Source organism: Panulirus ornatus, chromosome 63 (assembly GCF_036320965.1).
Source record: "Panulirus ornatus isolate Po-2019 chromosome 63, ASM3632096v1, whole genome shotgun sequence".
NCBI classification, from domain to species: domain Eukaryota; kingdom Metazoa; phylum Arthropoda; class Malacostraca; order Decapoda; family Palinuridae; genus Panulirus; species Panulirus ornatus.
Window position 1 is genome coordinate 1,031,238 of NC_092286.1, and position 13,834 is coordinate 1,045,071.

The window sequence follows — 13,834 nt, forward strand, 5'->3', positions numbered from 1 at the left end:
GGACGAGAGCAAGGGAAGGAGTAGCACTCCTGAAACAGGAGTGGTGGGAGTATGTAATAGAGTGTAAGAAAGTAAACTCTAGATTGATATGGGTAAAACTGAAAGTGGATGGAGAGAGATGGGTGATTATTGGTGCATATACACCTGGGCATGAGAAGAATGATCATGAGAGGCAAGTGTTTTGGGAGCAGCTGAATGAGTGTGTTAGTAGTTTTGATGCACGAGACTGGGATATAGTGATGGGTGATTTGAATGCAAAGGTGAGTGATGTGGCAGTTGAGGGAATAATTGGTGTATATGGGGTGTTCAGTGTTGTAAATGGAAATGGTGAAGAGCTTGTAGATTTATGTGCTGAAAAAGGACTGGTGATTGGGAATACCTGGTTTAAAAAGCGAGATATACATAAGTATACGTATGTAAATAGGAGAGAGGCCAAAGAGTGTTATTGGATTACATGTTAATTGATAGGTGCATGAAAGAGAGACTTTTGGATGTTAATGTGCTGAGAGGTGCAACTGGAGGGATGTCTGATCATTATCTTGTGGAGGCGAAGGTGAAGATTTGTAAAGGTTTTCAGTAAAGAAGAATGTTGGGGTGAAGAGAGTAGTGAGAGTAAGCGAGCTTGGGAAGATGACTTGTGTGAGGAAGTACCAGGAGAGACTGAGTACAGAATGGAAAAAGGTGAGAACAAAGGAGGTAAGGGGAGTGAGGGAGGAATGCGATGTATTTAGGGAAGCAGTGATGGCTTGCGCAAAAGATGCTTGTGGCATGAGAAGCGTGGGAGGTGGGCAGATTAGAAAGGGTAGTGAGTGGTGGGATGAAGAAGTAAGATTATTAGTGAAAGAGAAGAGAGAGGCTTTTGGACAATTTTTGCAGGGTAATAATGCAAATGAGTGGGAGATGTATAAAAGAAAGAGGCAGGAGGTCAAGAGAAAGGTGCAAGAGGTGAGAAAGAGGGCAAATGAGAGTTGGGGTGAGAGAGTATCATTAAATTTTAGGGAGAATAAAAAGATGTTTTGGAAGGAGGTGAATAAAGTGCGTAAGACAAGGGAACAAATGGGGAACATCAGTGAAGGGGGCAAATGGGGAGGTGATAACAAGTAGGATTTGAGAAGAAGATGGAGTGAGTATTTTGAAGGTTTGTTGAATGTGTTTGATGATAGAGTGGCAGATATAGGGTGTTTTGGTCGAGGTGGTGTGCAAAGTGAGAGGGTTAGGGAGAATGATTTGGTAAACAGAGATACAGTAAACCCTTGATAGAAAGGACTAATAGGGGGAGGGGGTGTCTGTTAATGCCAAAAGTCTGTTCAATTTATTGTAACCTAGGGGCCAGTTTTAATACAATATGCAATGGACAGTAATACTATAATATACAGTTCTCATGCTTTCTTTTAACTCCTCTATTACTTAATGCCATTTTGAATTGTAAGGACTGCAAAATTTGATAAAGTCACAATTCTTTGTATATAACCTGACTGCATGATAGCTTGAAGCAGACTGAGACCAAAACAAAGTGAGCATACCCCATTCTACCAAAAACAAGTGCAGTATGAAATGTGCATGGTGTACCATTTGAGATTTTTTTTATTTTTTGAATTATTATTGATGTATAATTATTTGCCTGGTTTGTTAAATCCAAAATCTGTTTTATCGGGGTCTGTCAAATTGAAGGTTTACTGCCCTTGGTATTTTTGTAACATCTACTCTTTCTTGGAACCCTCGCATTATGGAAGTAGCTGAGTCTTCCTCAAAGAATCTGGGTGTCCTGTTCAGATAATGAAACTTCTTTTCTTCTGAGCTGTTGCTCCATTTATACAAAGGATAATGGATAATGATGGAGTACTAGTCTCACACCTGGGGTAGTTCTAGCTCTGCATCCTTACTTGACAGAATTGAGTTGAAAGTAGTCTTGACTCATAAACTGTCCCAGGCTAACTTCCAAACTTGACCCTCTTGTCCTATGCTGCAATGGTAGTTCACTTTCCCTCTTTTGTATTACTTTAGTTTTTGCTCCCAAGTGCTACCTGCTTGTGTGTCTCCACCACTAGCTAGACCACACAAAACTTGGCAAGCTGTTGCATCACTTGATTATTGTGTGGCCACTGACAACTCAAGATTGGGTTATTTGGATAACTGTTTCTTTCCCTGTGCCTCAAAGCTGTAGAACTCTTCCATCTCATGTCTTTCCCAATAACTTGGACCAGGCACATTTTGAAATGACACATTTTTCACTTCCTCCTAAATTCGTAAATACTTTCCCTTTTCTCTTTTTCTCTCTCACAATCCTTTATATGTGTCAGTTAAGGCCTGGCCTTGATGTGGATTTTTTACGTGACTGTAGCCTCCAATGTTTAGAAAAAAACTTATTGCATATTTACACTGACATTGGATGTAATGAATGGAAAGATATTTTCATGTCTTTCCCTTAGTGAAGATTATTTTTTATACTAAATCACTGCTTCCCGCATTAGTGAGGTATCTACAGGAACTGACGAATATAGGCCACATTTGCTTGTATCTATTTTCTAGCTCTCATGTGTAATGCACCAAAACTACAACCCCCTATCCATAACCAGGCCCCATAGACCTCTCCATGGTTTTCCATGGCCAATTCACATGTTCTGGTTCAGACCATTGTCAGCATGTCAGCCTCTGTACATCACATTGTTCCAGTTCACTCAATCCCATGCATGGCTTTCACCCTCCTGCATATTTAGGTCCTTTGTCAGTCTCTGCTATCATTCTTTCCACCTGTCCAGACCATTTCAGCACACCCTCTTCAGCTCTTTAAGACACTTTATTACCACACTTCTCTCTTACCATTTTATTTCTTGGTCAAACCACCTCACACTATATACTGTCCTCAGATATTTCATTTCCAGCACATCCTCTTTCCTTTACACATCCTTATCAATAGCCCATGCCTCATTCATAAAACTTTGTTGGGACTACTATACCTTCAAACATACCCATTTTTACCCTTGCAGATAGCAACCTCTCTTTTCACACATTCTCCAATGTTCATAGTACCTTCACCACCTCTCACTCATCCCCATAACTCGCTTACACTTCCATAGTTCCATTTATTGACATATCTGTTCCTTGGTATCTAAAACGCTTCACTTCCTCCAAAGAATTTTCTTTCAATCTCATCCTATGTATCCTTTTCCTACTAAATTAGGTAATTTGCTTTTATTCACATGTATTCTCAACTTCTTTCTTTCACACACACTTCCAAATTCAGTCACCAGCTTCTGCAGTTTATCACTTAACTCTGCCACTGATGTTGTTTCATCAGCAAACAACAGCTGACTTTTCCCAGGCCCCCCACATTTCTGCAGACTGCATTCTCATCCCTCTTCTTCATGACTCTTGCATTTATCTCCTTCATCACCCCATTCATGCACAGATTTAACAGTAAGGATGACACACATCCTTGCCACAGACCAACCTTCACTTGGAACCACTCACTCTCCTCTCCCTTCTTGTACACGTGCATTTCACCCTTGATAAAAACTTATCACTAATTTTAGCAGCTTTCCTCCCACACCATGTATTATGAGGACCTTCCACAAGGAATCTCTATGAACCCTATCATATGCTTTCTTCAGATCCATCGATGCCACAAACAGATCATTCAGTTCCTTTAAGTATTTTTCACACACATTCTTTAAAGCAGACACCTGATCCACACATCAGCCACTTCTGAAACCACATTGTTCCTCCTCAGTCTGTTGCTCTGTACATTCCTTCACCTTTTCAGTCACCACTCTCCCATATGCTTCATTTGGTACTCTCAACACACTTATGCCTCTGTATTTTGAACACTCACCTTTACCTCCCTTACCTTTATACATTGGTGACTTGCATACATGCTTTCTTCCAATCCTCAGGCACCTTACCATGATCCATACATACATTGAAAATCCTAACTAACCAATCAGCAATGCAGTCACTCTCTTTCTCAAGAAATTCAACTGCAGTATCATCTATTCCAGCTGCCTTGCCATATTTCATCCACACAAGGCTGTCACCACCTCTTCTCTTCTCACCACATCATGACACTGACTTCCTATACCACCCTGACCCAAATCACCCTACATCTGCAACCCTATCATTGAACACATTCAACAGCCCTTCAGTATACTCACTTTATTTCTACCTGTTACCACTTCCCATTTGCCTGTGTTCGTATTTGTTCTTTCATTTTCTTTTTTTTTTTGCACACCATTAACTTCCTTTCATAACTTCTTATTCTTCCATATTCATGCAAAAGTTTAGTGATACTCACACTCAAATTCTCATTTGCCCACTTTTTCAATCCATGCACCTTCCTCTTGATGTCTTGCTGCTTTCTCTATTGTATCTCCCAATTATTTGCATCTCTTCCCTGTAAATACTGCCTATATACCCCTCTTTTCTCTTTCACTAGTAACTTTACTTCATTATTTTACCATTCACTATCCTTTCTAACTTCCCCACTTCCACCTTATGCATGCTGCATGCATCTCTCACACATGCCAGCGCTACTTCCCGAAGTACCTCCCATTTCTCACCTACTCCCATAGGTTTACCCTAACCTTTGCCATTCTATGCTCAGTCTGTCCTGTATTTCTTCACACAAGTCCCTTTTCCAAGCCCACTTACTTTTACTACTCTTTTCTCTCACCCAAAATGTTTCAAATTTTCTGAAAACCTTTGCTAATCCTCTTCCTTACCTCCACAAGATAATGAGCAGACATCCCAGGAGCTGCCCCTTTCAACCTATTCACATCCAAAAGTCTTTCTTTTGCATGCCTGTGAAATTGTATGTGATCATGAATATCTGTGCATGTATGTTAAGAAAACAAATGATAAAACTTGAAAATACTCATGTAAAATACAGGTAGATACAATACTTGTATACCAAAATAAATCATGAAAGTGATGTATGTGTTTTATTGTGTTCACCAATGAATGATAATGTTCTTATGGTGATGATAATGGTGGGTTTGTGGTGTGATGGATTAATTATTTGGGATCTTTGGCCCCAAATTCCTTTTAAGGTGGATGCTTAAAGAGTCAGTAGTGCATACGAGTCATTTGTACACCACAGGAATTTTAAGTAAAAAAATATTTTGGATACTGGTCTCTGTAATTTTTATGATTAAATTCCTCTTTATTGGAAGAAATTACCAGCATGTGTTGTTATACATCTCTTGAATACAGTGTGTAATTGAATTTTCATTTCTTTCAGGCTATCTTGGATGCTCAGCAGCACAGCATATCATACACGTTATCACGGAATCAAGCAGTAATTGTGGAATATCAGTTGGATGCTGAAACAGATATGTTTCAAATTGGACGGTCATCTGAAACACCTATAGACTTTGTTGTCATGGACACAATACCTGGTGATAAACATGGAGAAATGAAGGTTAGTGTTGCAAAAAAGTGAACAAATATTGTGAAAAAATGAGCACAGTTTTTTGCAAGATGCTGACTAGAGAAGTAGATGAGTCAGGGTCAGTAAGAAAGTCCAGTGAAGGTCTTTGAAAAATATAGATTATGAAGTGAAGCATGGTAAAGTTCAGCAAAAAGATGTGAATGAACATCATAGAAAGATATGTGAAGGTCAGTGAATTAAAAATGAAAGTCATTGAAACAAGACTGAAGGTAAGTGAAACATGATTAGAATTAAGTTGCTAGATGATGATGACACAAGTAAATGAAGGCTACATATACAGTAAGATTGTGTTTAATGAAACAAATGAAGTCAGGAAAGGAGAGAAAAATATGTTTTTGAGGCAAAAGTTAAAAGAGTAACTAGTAGTAGCTAACAAGAATAGGTGGATGAGTTACTGAAATAAATCAGTTAAGGTTACTAAAGTGATTAATGAGTTTTATTTTAGCTAAAACTTGAGTGAGAGATGCTGGAACAACTGAATTAGGTTCATAGACAGGTAAAAAGTTTGTTGAAGGGGATTGATGAGGTTCTTTGAATATAAGGTTCATTGAGACAGTCTTGTTTATTAAAGCCAGTGAATTGAAGGTAACTAAAGCTGGTAAAGGTACACTTTAGGACCTTTCTCTTGAGCCCTTCTTACTATGCAAGAGGATGGAAGGCATGCATGGGATAGAGTGAATTGAGGCAATGTAGTATACAGGAGGTTGATTTACTGTCAGTGGACTGAACCAGGGCATGTGAAGTGGCTAGGGGAAACCACGGAAAGGTCTGTGGGACCAGGTTGTGGATAGGTAGGCTGTAGTTTCAGTGCTTTACACATGACAGCTAGAGAATTGGGTGAAAAAGTCATTTTTTGGTGGGAGAATAGCATCACAGAAGTCAAAGTAAATGGGGGGAAAAAAGAATAATAGTAAATAAACTCAAGAGGTTATGCACCTTCAGAACATAATGGAAAGGTCTGTGGGACCAGGTTGTGGATAGGTAGGCTGTAGTTTCAGTGCTTTACACATGACAGCTAGAGAATTGGGTGAAAAAGTCATTTTTTGGTTGGAGAATAGCATCACAGAAGTCAAAGTAAATGGGGGAAAAAAAGAATAATAGTAAGTAAACTCAAGAGGTTATGCACCTTCAGAACATAATGGAAAACTGTTGATGTTATAACTGAGAGCATCAGTGACAGCAGTATAGATGAAGTCCTCAAAAGAGGTTATGTGTCATCAGTATACAATGGAGGATCTATGATTTTCTTGAAGCGATATAGATCGCTATCTGATGTCACATGAAAATATTCATTCATTAATAATTACCCCAGTACCTTTCTAAAGGTTGCAGCATCAGAAGGTTGTGCTGCTTCCAGTCCCAGGGAAATGAAGTTCTTTGGAGCGAGAGGTTCTTTAATGAAACTATACTCCCAATGATACAATCTCGCCAAAGGTGACTTTTTCACTCGTGGTGTAATCTCAAGGAGGCAGAGTCTGGTAGCACCAATATAAATGTCTGTGAATGAGTGATTAATAAATGTACTGAAAGACTGAAAATAACATCATCAGATATAAGTTTACCATTTCAATTGCTAGTATTAAACAAGAATACATATGAAAGAGAGAAGGCATATGATAGAGTTGATAGAGATGCTCTGTGGAAGGTTTTAAGAATATATGGTGTGGGAGGCAAGTTGTTTGAAGCAGTGAAAAGTTTTTATCGAGGATGTAAGGCATGTGTACGTTTAGGAAGAGAGGAAAGTGATTGGTTCTTAGTGAATGTAAGTTTGCGGCAGGGGTGTGTGATGTCTCCATGGTTGTTTAATTTGTTTATGGATGGGGTTGTTAGGGAGGTGAATGCAAGAGTTTTGGAAAGAGGGGCAAACATGTAGTCTGTTGTGGCTGAGAGAGCTTGGGGAGTGTCAGTTGTTCGCTGATGATACAGTGCTGGTGGCTGATTCATGTGAGAAACTGCAGAAGCTGGTGACTGAGTTTAGTAAAGTATGTGAAAGAAGAAAGCTGAGAGTAAATGTGAATAAGAGCAAGGTTATTAGATACAGTAGGGTTGAGGGACAAGTCAATTGGGAGGTAAGTTTGAATGGGAAAAAAACTGGAGGAAGTTATGTGTTTTAGATATCTGGGAGTGGATTTGGCAGTGGATGGAAGCATGGAAGCAGAAGTGAATCATAGGGTGGGGGAGGAGGCGAAAGTTCTGGGAGTGTTGAAGAATGTGTGGAAGTCAAGAACATTATCTCGGAAAGCAAAAATGGGTATGTTTGAAGGAATAGTGGCGTGGGCTATGGATAGAGTTGTGCGGAGGAGGGTGGATGTCCTGGAAGTGAGATGTTTTAGGACAATATGTGGTTTGATTGAGTAAGTAATAATAGGGTAAAAGAGATGTGTGGTAATAAAAAGAGTGTGGTTGAGAGAGCAGAAGAGGGTGTTTTGAAATGGTTTGGTCACTTGGAGAGAATGAGTGAGGAAAGATTGACCAAGAGGATATATGTGTCAGAGGTGGAGGGAACGGGAAGTGGGAGACCAAATTGGAGGTGGAAAGATGGAATGAAAAAGATTTTGGGTGATCGGGGCCTGAACATGCAAGAGGGTGAAAGGTGTGCAAGGATTAGAGTGAATTGGAACAATGTGGTATACCGGGGTCAACGTGCTGTCAATGGATTGAACCAGGACATGTGAAGCGTCTGGGGTAAACCCTGGAAAGTTCTGTGGGGCCTGGATGTGGAAAGGGAGCTGGGGTTTCGGTGCATAATTACATGACAGCTAAAGACTGAGTGTGAACGAATGTGGCCTTTGTTGTCTTTTCCTAGCACTTCCTTGCGCACATGAGGGGGGAGGGTTTTTTTTATTTGATGTGTGGCGGGGTGGCGATGGGAATGAATAAAGGCAGACAGTATGAATTATATACATTAGTACATATGTATATGTCTGTGTGTGTATATATATGTATACGTTGAGATGTATAGGTATGTATATTTGCGTGTGTGAACGTTTAAGTATATACATGTGTATGTGGGTGGGTTGGGCCATTCTTTCATTTGTTTCCGTGCACTACCTCGCTAACGTGGGAGACAGCGACAGCAAAATAATGATAATGATAATAATAATAAAAACCTTATGAAACAGTTTCTCACCCGAATCAGCCACCAGCGCTGTATCATCAGCGAACATCAACTGACACTTCCCAAACCTTCTCATCCACAACAGCCAGCATACTTGCCCCTCTCTCCAAAACTCTTGCATTCACATCCCAAGCAAACCCATCCATAAACAAATTAAACAACCATGGAGACGTCACGCACCCCTACCGCAAACCAACATTCACTGGAAACCAATCATTTCCCTCTCTTCCTGTGCATACACATACCATACATCCTCGATAAAAACTTTTCACTGCTTCTAGCAACTTACCTCCCCCACCATATACTCTTAATACCTTCCACAGATCATCTCTATCAACTCTATCATAAACCTTCTAATGATCCATAAATGCTACATACAAATCCATCTGTTTTTCTAAGTATTTCTCACATACATTCTTCAAAGCAAACAGCTAACCCACACATCCTCTACCACTTCTGAAACCACACTGCTCTTCCCCAATCTGATGCTCTGTACATGCTTTCACCCTCTCAATCAATGCCCTCCCATATAATTTCCCAGGAATACTCAAGAAAGATACCTCTGTAATTTGAGCACTAACCTTTATCCCCTTTGCCTTTGTACAATGGCACTATGCAAGCATTCCGCCAATCCTCAGGCACCTCACCATGAGTCATACATATGTTGAATAACCTTACAAGCAGTACCATCCAAAGTGTGTGTGAAAAGAAAGCTGAGAGTAAATGTGAGTGAGAGCAAGGTTATTAGGTTCAGTAGGGCAGAGGGACAAGTCAATTGGAAGGTATGTTTGAATGGAGAATAACTGGAGAAAGTGAAGTGTTTTATATATCTGGGAGTGGATTTAGCAGTGGATGGAACCATGGAAGTGGAAGTAAGCCATAGGGTGGGGAAGGGGGTGAAGGTTCTGGGAGCATTGAAGAATGTGTGGAAGGTGAGATCGTTATCTCGGAGAGCAAAAATGGGTATGTTTGAAAGGATAGTGGTTCCAACAATGTTACATGGTTGCGAGGCATGGGCTATAGATAGGGCTGTGCACAGGAGGGTGGATGTGATGGAAATGAGATGTTTGAGGACAATATGTGGTGTGAGGTGGTATGATCGAGTAATTAATGAAAGGGTAAGAGAGATGTGTGGTAATAAAAAGAATGTGGTTGAGAGAGCAGAGGAGGGTGTATTGAAATGGTTTGGTCTCATGGAGAGAATGAGTGAGGAAAGATTGACAAAGAGGACATGTGTGAGAGGTGGAGGTAACGAGAAGTGGGAGACCAAATTGGAGATGGAAGGATTGAGTGAAAAAGATTTTGAGCGATCAGGGCCTGAACGTACAGGAGGGTGAAAAGCGTGCGAGGAATAGAGTGAATTGGAATGCTGTGGTATACAGAGGTTGACATGCTGTCAGTGGATGGAACCAGGGCATGTGAAGCATCTGGGGTAAACCTTGGAAAGTTTTGTGGGGCCTGGATGTGGAAAGGGAGCTGTGGTTTGATGGATTACACATGACAGCTAGAGACTGAGTGGAGGGGGGTACCATTTCATGTGTGGTGGATTTTGGGGATGGAAATGGATGAAGGCAGCAAGTATGAATATGGACATGAGTACATATGTATATGTCTGTGTATGGATATGTATGTATATGTTGAAATGTTTAGGTATGTATACGTGCGTGTGTGGGCATGTATGTATATAGATGTGTATCTGGGTGTGTTGGGTCATTCTTTTGTCTGTTTCCATGTGCTACCTCACTAACGTAGGAGACAGTGACAAAGTATAATATAATATAATATAATATGATATACATATTAAACATTAACTCTTCAGTGCTGCTGTCTTCAGTTGAGGCAAGACTAGTTGGGTGCTGTTATTCTTAATCAAAGCAAGGTGCTCTGTGACCACAAGTTGAATATTGCATGCATAGTGTTCTCTGTTTGTTGGTCATAGATGACAATCTGAATAAAGAATAAGATAATGGAACTGCCAGAAGTCTTCATTAGCCTAGCCTGTTCGTGACCATGGTGAGCAGTCCATTCCTTTTTTTAGGGATTAGCCTCATTAGTAGTGCTTCCTGCTCCATCCATGTCATCCGTTCTTAGGATTGGCCAGTCCACTAAGTAATATGTTTCTTATTAACTAGGAATGCTTAACCCATAATTCAAAAGAAAAAGTAATGGCTTTGGTAGTTTTTGTGAACCTAAACAGATATGTGAATATACAAAATTTTTGTTACCTTTGGATTGTCAGTTTCAGTAAATGATATGTTTTATAAACTAGGAATGGATGATCTTTGCAATAAGAAAAATTATTGTTTTGATATATATTTATTTTGCTTTGTCGCTGTCTCCCGCGTTAGCAAGGTAGCGCAAGGAAACAGATGAAAGAATGGCCCAACCCACCCACATACGCATGTATATACATACACATCCACTTACGCAAATATACATACCTATACATCTCAACATATACATATATATACACACACAGACATATACATATATACACATGTACATAATTCATACTGTCTGCCTTTATTCATTCCCATCACTACCCCGCCACGCATTAAATAAAAAAATCCTCCCCCCTCATGTGTGCGAGGTAGCGCTAGGAAAAGACAACAAAGGCCACATTCGTTCACACTCAGTCTCTAGCTGTCATGTAATAATGCAACGAAACCACAGCTCCCTTTCCACATCCAGGCCCCACAGAACTTTCCAGGCTTTACCCCAGATGCTTCACATGCCCTGGTTCAACCCATTAACAGCACGTCAACCCTGGTATGCCACATCGATCCAATTCACTCTATTCCTTGCACACCTTTCACCCTTCTGCATGTTCAGGCCTTGATCACTCAAAATCTTTTTCACTCCATCTTTCCACCTCCAATTTGATCTCCCACTTCTCCTCGTTCCCTCCACCTCTGACACATATATCCTCTTGGTCAATCTTTCCTCACTTATTCTCTCCATGTGACCAAACCATTTTAAAACACCCTCTTCTGCTTTCTCAACCACACTCTTTTTATTACCACACATCTCTCTTACCCTATTATTACTTACTTGATCAAACCACCTCACACCACATATTGTCCTCAAACATCTCATTTTGCAGCACATCCACCCTCCTGCGCACAACTCTATCCATAGCCCATCCCTCGCAACTGTATAACAATGTTGGAACCACTATTCCTTCAAACATACCCATTTTTGCTTTCTGAGATAATGTTCTCGACTTCCACACATTCCTCAACGCTCCCAGAACTTTTGCCCCCTACCCCACCCTATGATTCACTTCCGCTTCCATGGTTCCATCCGCTGCCAAATCCACTCCCAGATATCTAAAACACATAACTTCCTCCAGTTTTTTTCCCATTCAAACTTACCTCCCAATTCACTTGTGCCTCAACCCTACTGTACCTAATAATTACCTTGCTCTTATTCACATTTACTCTCAACTTTCTTCTTTCACACACTTTACCAAACTCAGTCACCAGCTTCTGCAGTTTTTCACATGAATCAGCCACCAGCGCTGTATCATCAGCGAAGAACAACTGACTCACTTCCCAAGCTCTCTCATCCACAACAGAGCGCATACTTGCCCCTCTTTCCAAAACTCTTGCATTCACCTCCCTAACAACCCCATCCATAAACAAATTGAACAACCATGGAGACATCACACACCCCTGTCGCAAACCTACATTCACTGAGAACCAATCACTTTCCTCTCTTCCTTCCCTTACACATGCCTTACATCCTCGATAAAAACTTTTCACTGCTTCTAACAACTTGCCTCCCACACCATATATTCTTGCAAAATAAATAAATAGATAAAATTATTTTTATTTATTTATTTTGCTTTGTCGCTGTCTCCTGCGTTAGCGAGGTAGCGCAAGGAAATAGACGAAAGAATGGCCCAACCCACCCACATACACATGTATATACATACACATCCACACACTCAAATATACAAACCTATACTTCTCAGTGTATACATATATATATATACACACACACAGACATATACATATATACACATGTACATAATTCATACTGTCTCCCCCTATTTATTCCCATCGCCACCTCGCCACACATGGAATAACAACCCCCTCCCCCCTCATGTGTGCGAGGTAGTGCTGGGAAAAGACAACAAAGGCCCCATTCATTCACACTCAGTCTCTAGCTGTCATGTAATAATGCACCGAAACCACAGCTCCCTTTCCACATCCAGGCCCCACAGAATTTTCCATGGCTTACCCCAGACGCTTCACATGCCCTGGTTCAATCCATTGACAACACGTCGACCCCGGTATACCACATCGTTCCAATTCACTCTATTCCTTGCACACCTTTCGCCCTCCTGAATGTTCAGGCCCCGACCACTCAAAATCTTTTTCATTCGATCTTTCCACCTCCAATTTGGTCTCCCACTTCTCGTTCCCTCCACCTCTGACACATATATCCTCTTGGTCAGTCTTTCCTCACTCATTCTCTCCAAGTGACCAAACCATTTCAAAACACCCTCTTCTGCTCTTTCAACCACACTCTCTTACCCTTACATTACTTACTCGATCAAACCACCTCACACCACATATTGTCCTCAAACATCTCATTTCCAGCACATCCACCCTCCTGCGCACAACTCTATCCATAGCCCACACCTTGCAACCATACAACATTGTTGGAACTACTATTCCTTGAAACATACCCATTTTTGCTTTCCAAGATAATGCTCTCGACTTCCAAACATTCTTCAAGGCTCCCAGAATTTTCGCCCCCTCCCCCACCCTATGATTCACTTCCGCTTCCATGGTTCCATCCGCTGTCAAATCCACCCCCAGATATCTAAAACACTTTACTTCCTCCAGTTTTTCTCCATTCAAACTTACCTCCCAATTGACTTGACCCTCAACCCTACTGTACCTAATAACCTTGCTCTTATTCACATTTACTCTCAGCTTTCTTCTTTCACACACTTTACCAAACTCAGTCACCAGCTTCTGCAGTTTCTCACATGAATCAGCCACCAGCGCTGTATCATCAGCGAAGAACAACTGACTCACTTCCCAAGCTCTCTCATCCACAACAGACTGCATACTTGCCCCTCTTTCCAAAACTCTTGCATTCACCTCCCAAACAACCCCATTCATAAACAAATTAAACAACCATGGAGACATCACACATCCCTGCCGCAAACCTACATTCACTGAGAACCAATCACTTTCCTCTCTTCTTACACGTACACATGCCTTACATCCTCAATAAAAACGTTTCACTGCTTC

At 40.8% G+C, this 13,834-nt stretch overlaps 1 protein-coding gene across 2 annotated transcripts in view; it reads left to right on the forward strand.

The window, feature by feature from the left end:
• The window catches only part of Pli (E3 ubiquitin-protein ligase pellino), a 198,518-nt gene that overhangs the window by 57,355 nt on the left and 127,329 nt on the right, over window positions 1-13,834 (forward strand). For both annotated transcript variants that reach the window (XM_071656594.1, XM_071656595.1), the window contains exon 5: window positions 5,237-5,416. In XM_071656594.1, coding sequence (XP_071512695.1) covers window positions 5,237-5,416 — 180 coding nt within the window. The remainder of the gene's footprint in view (window positions 1-5,236; window positions 5,417-13,834) is intronic.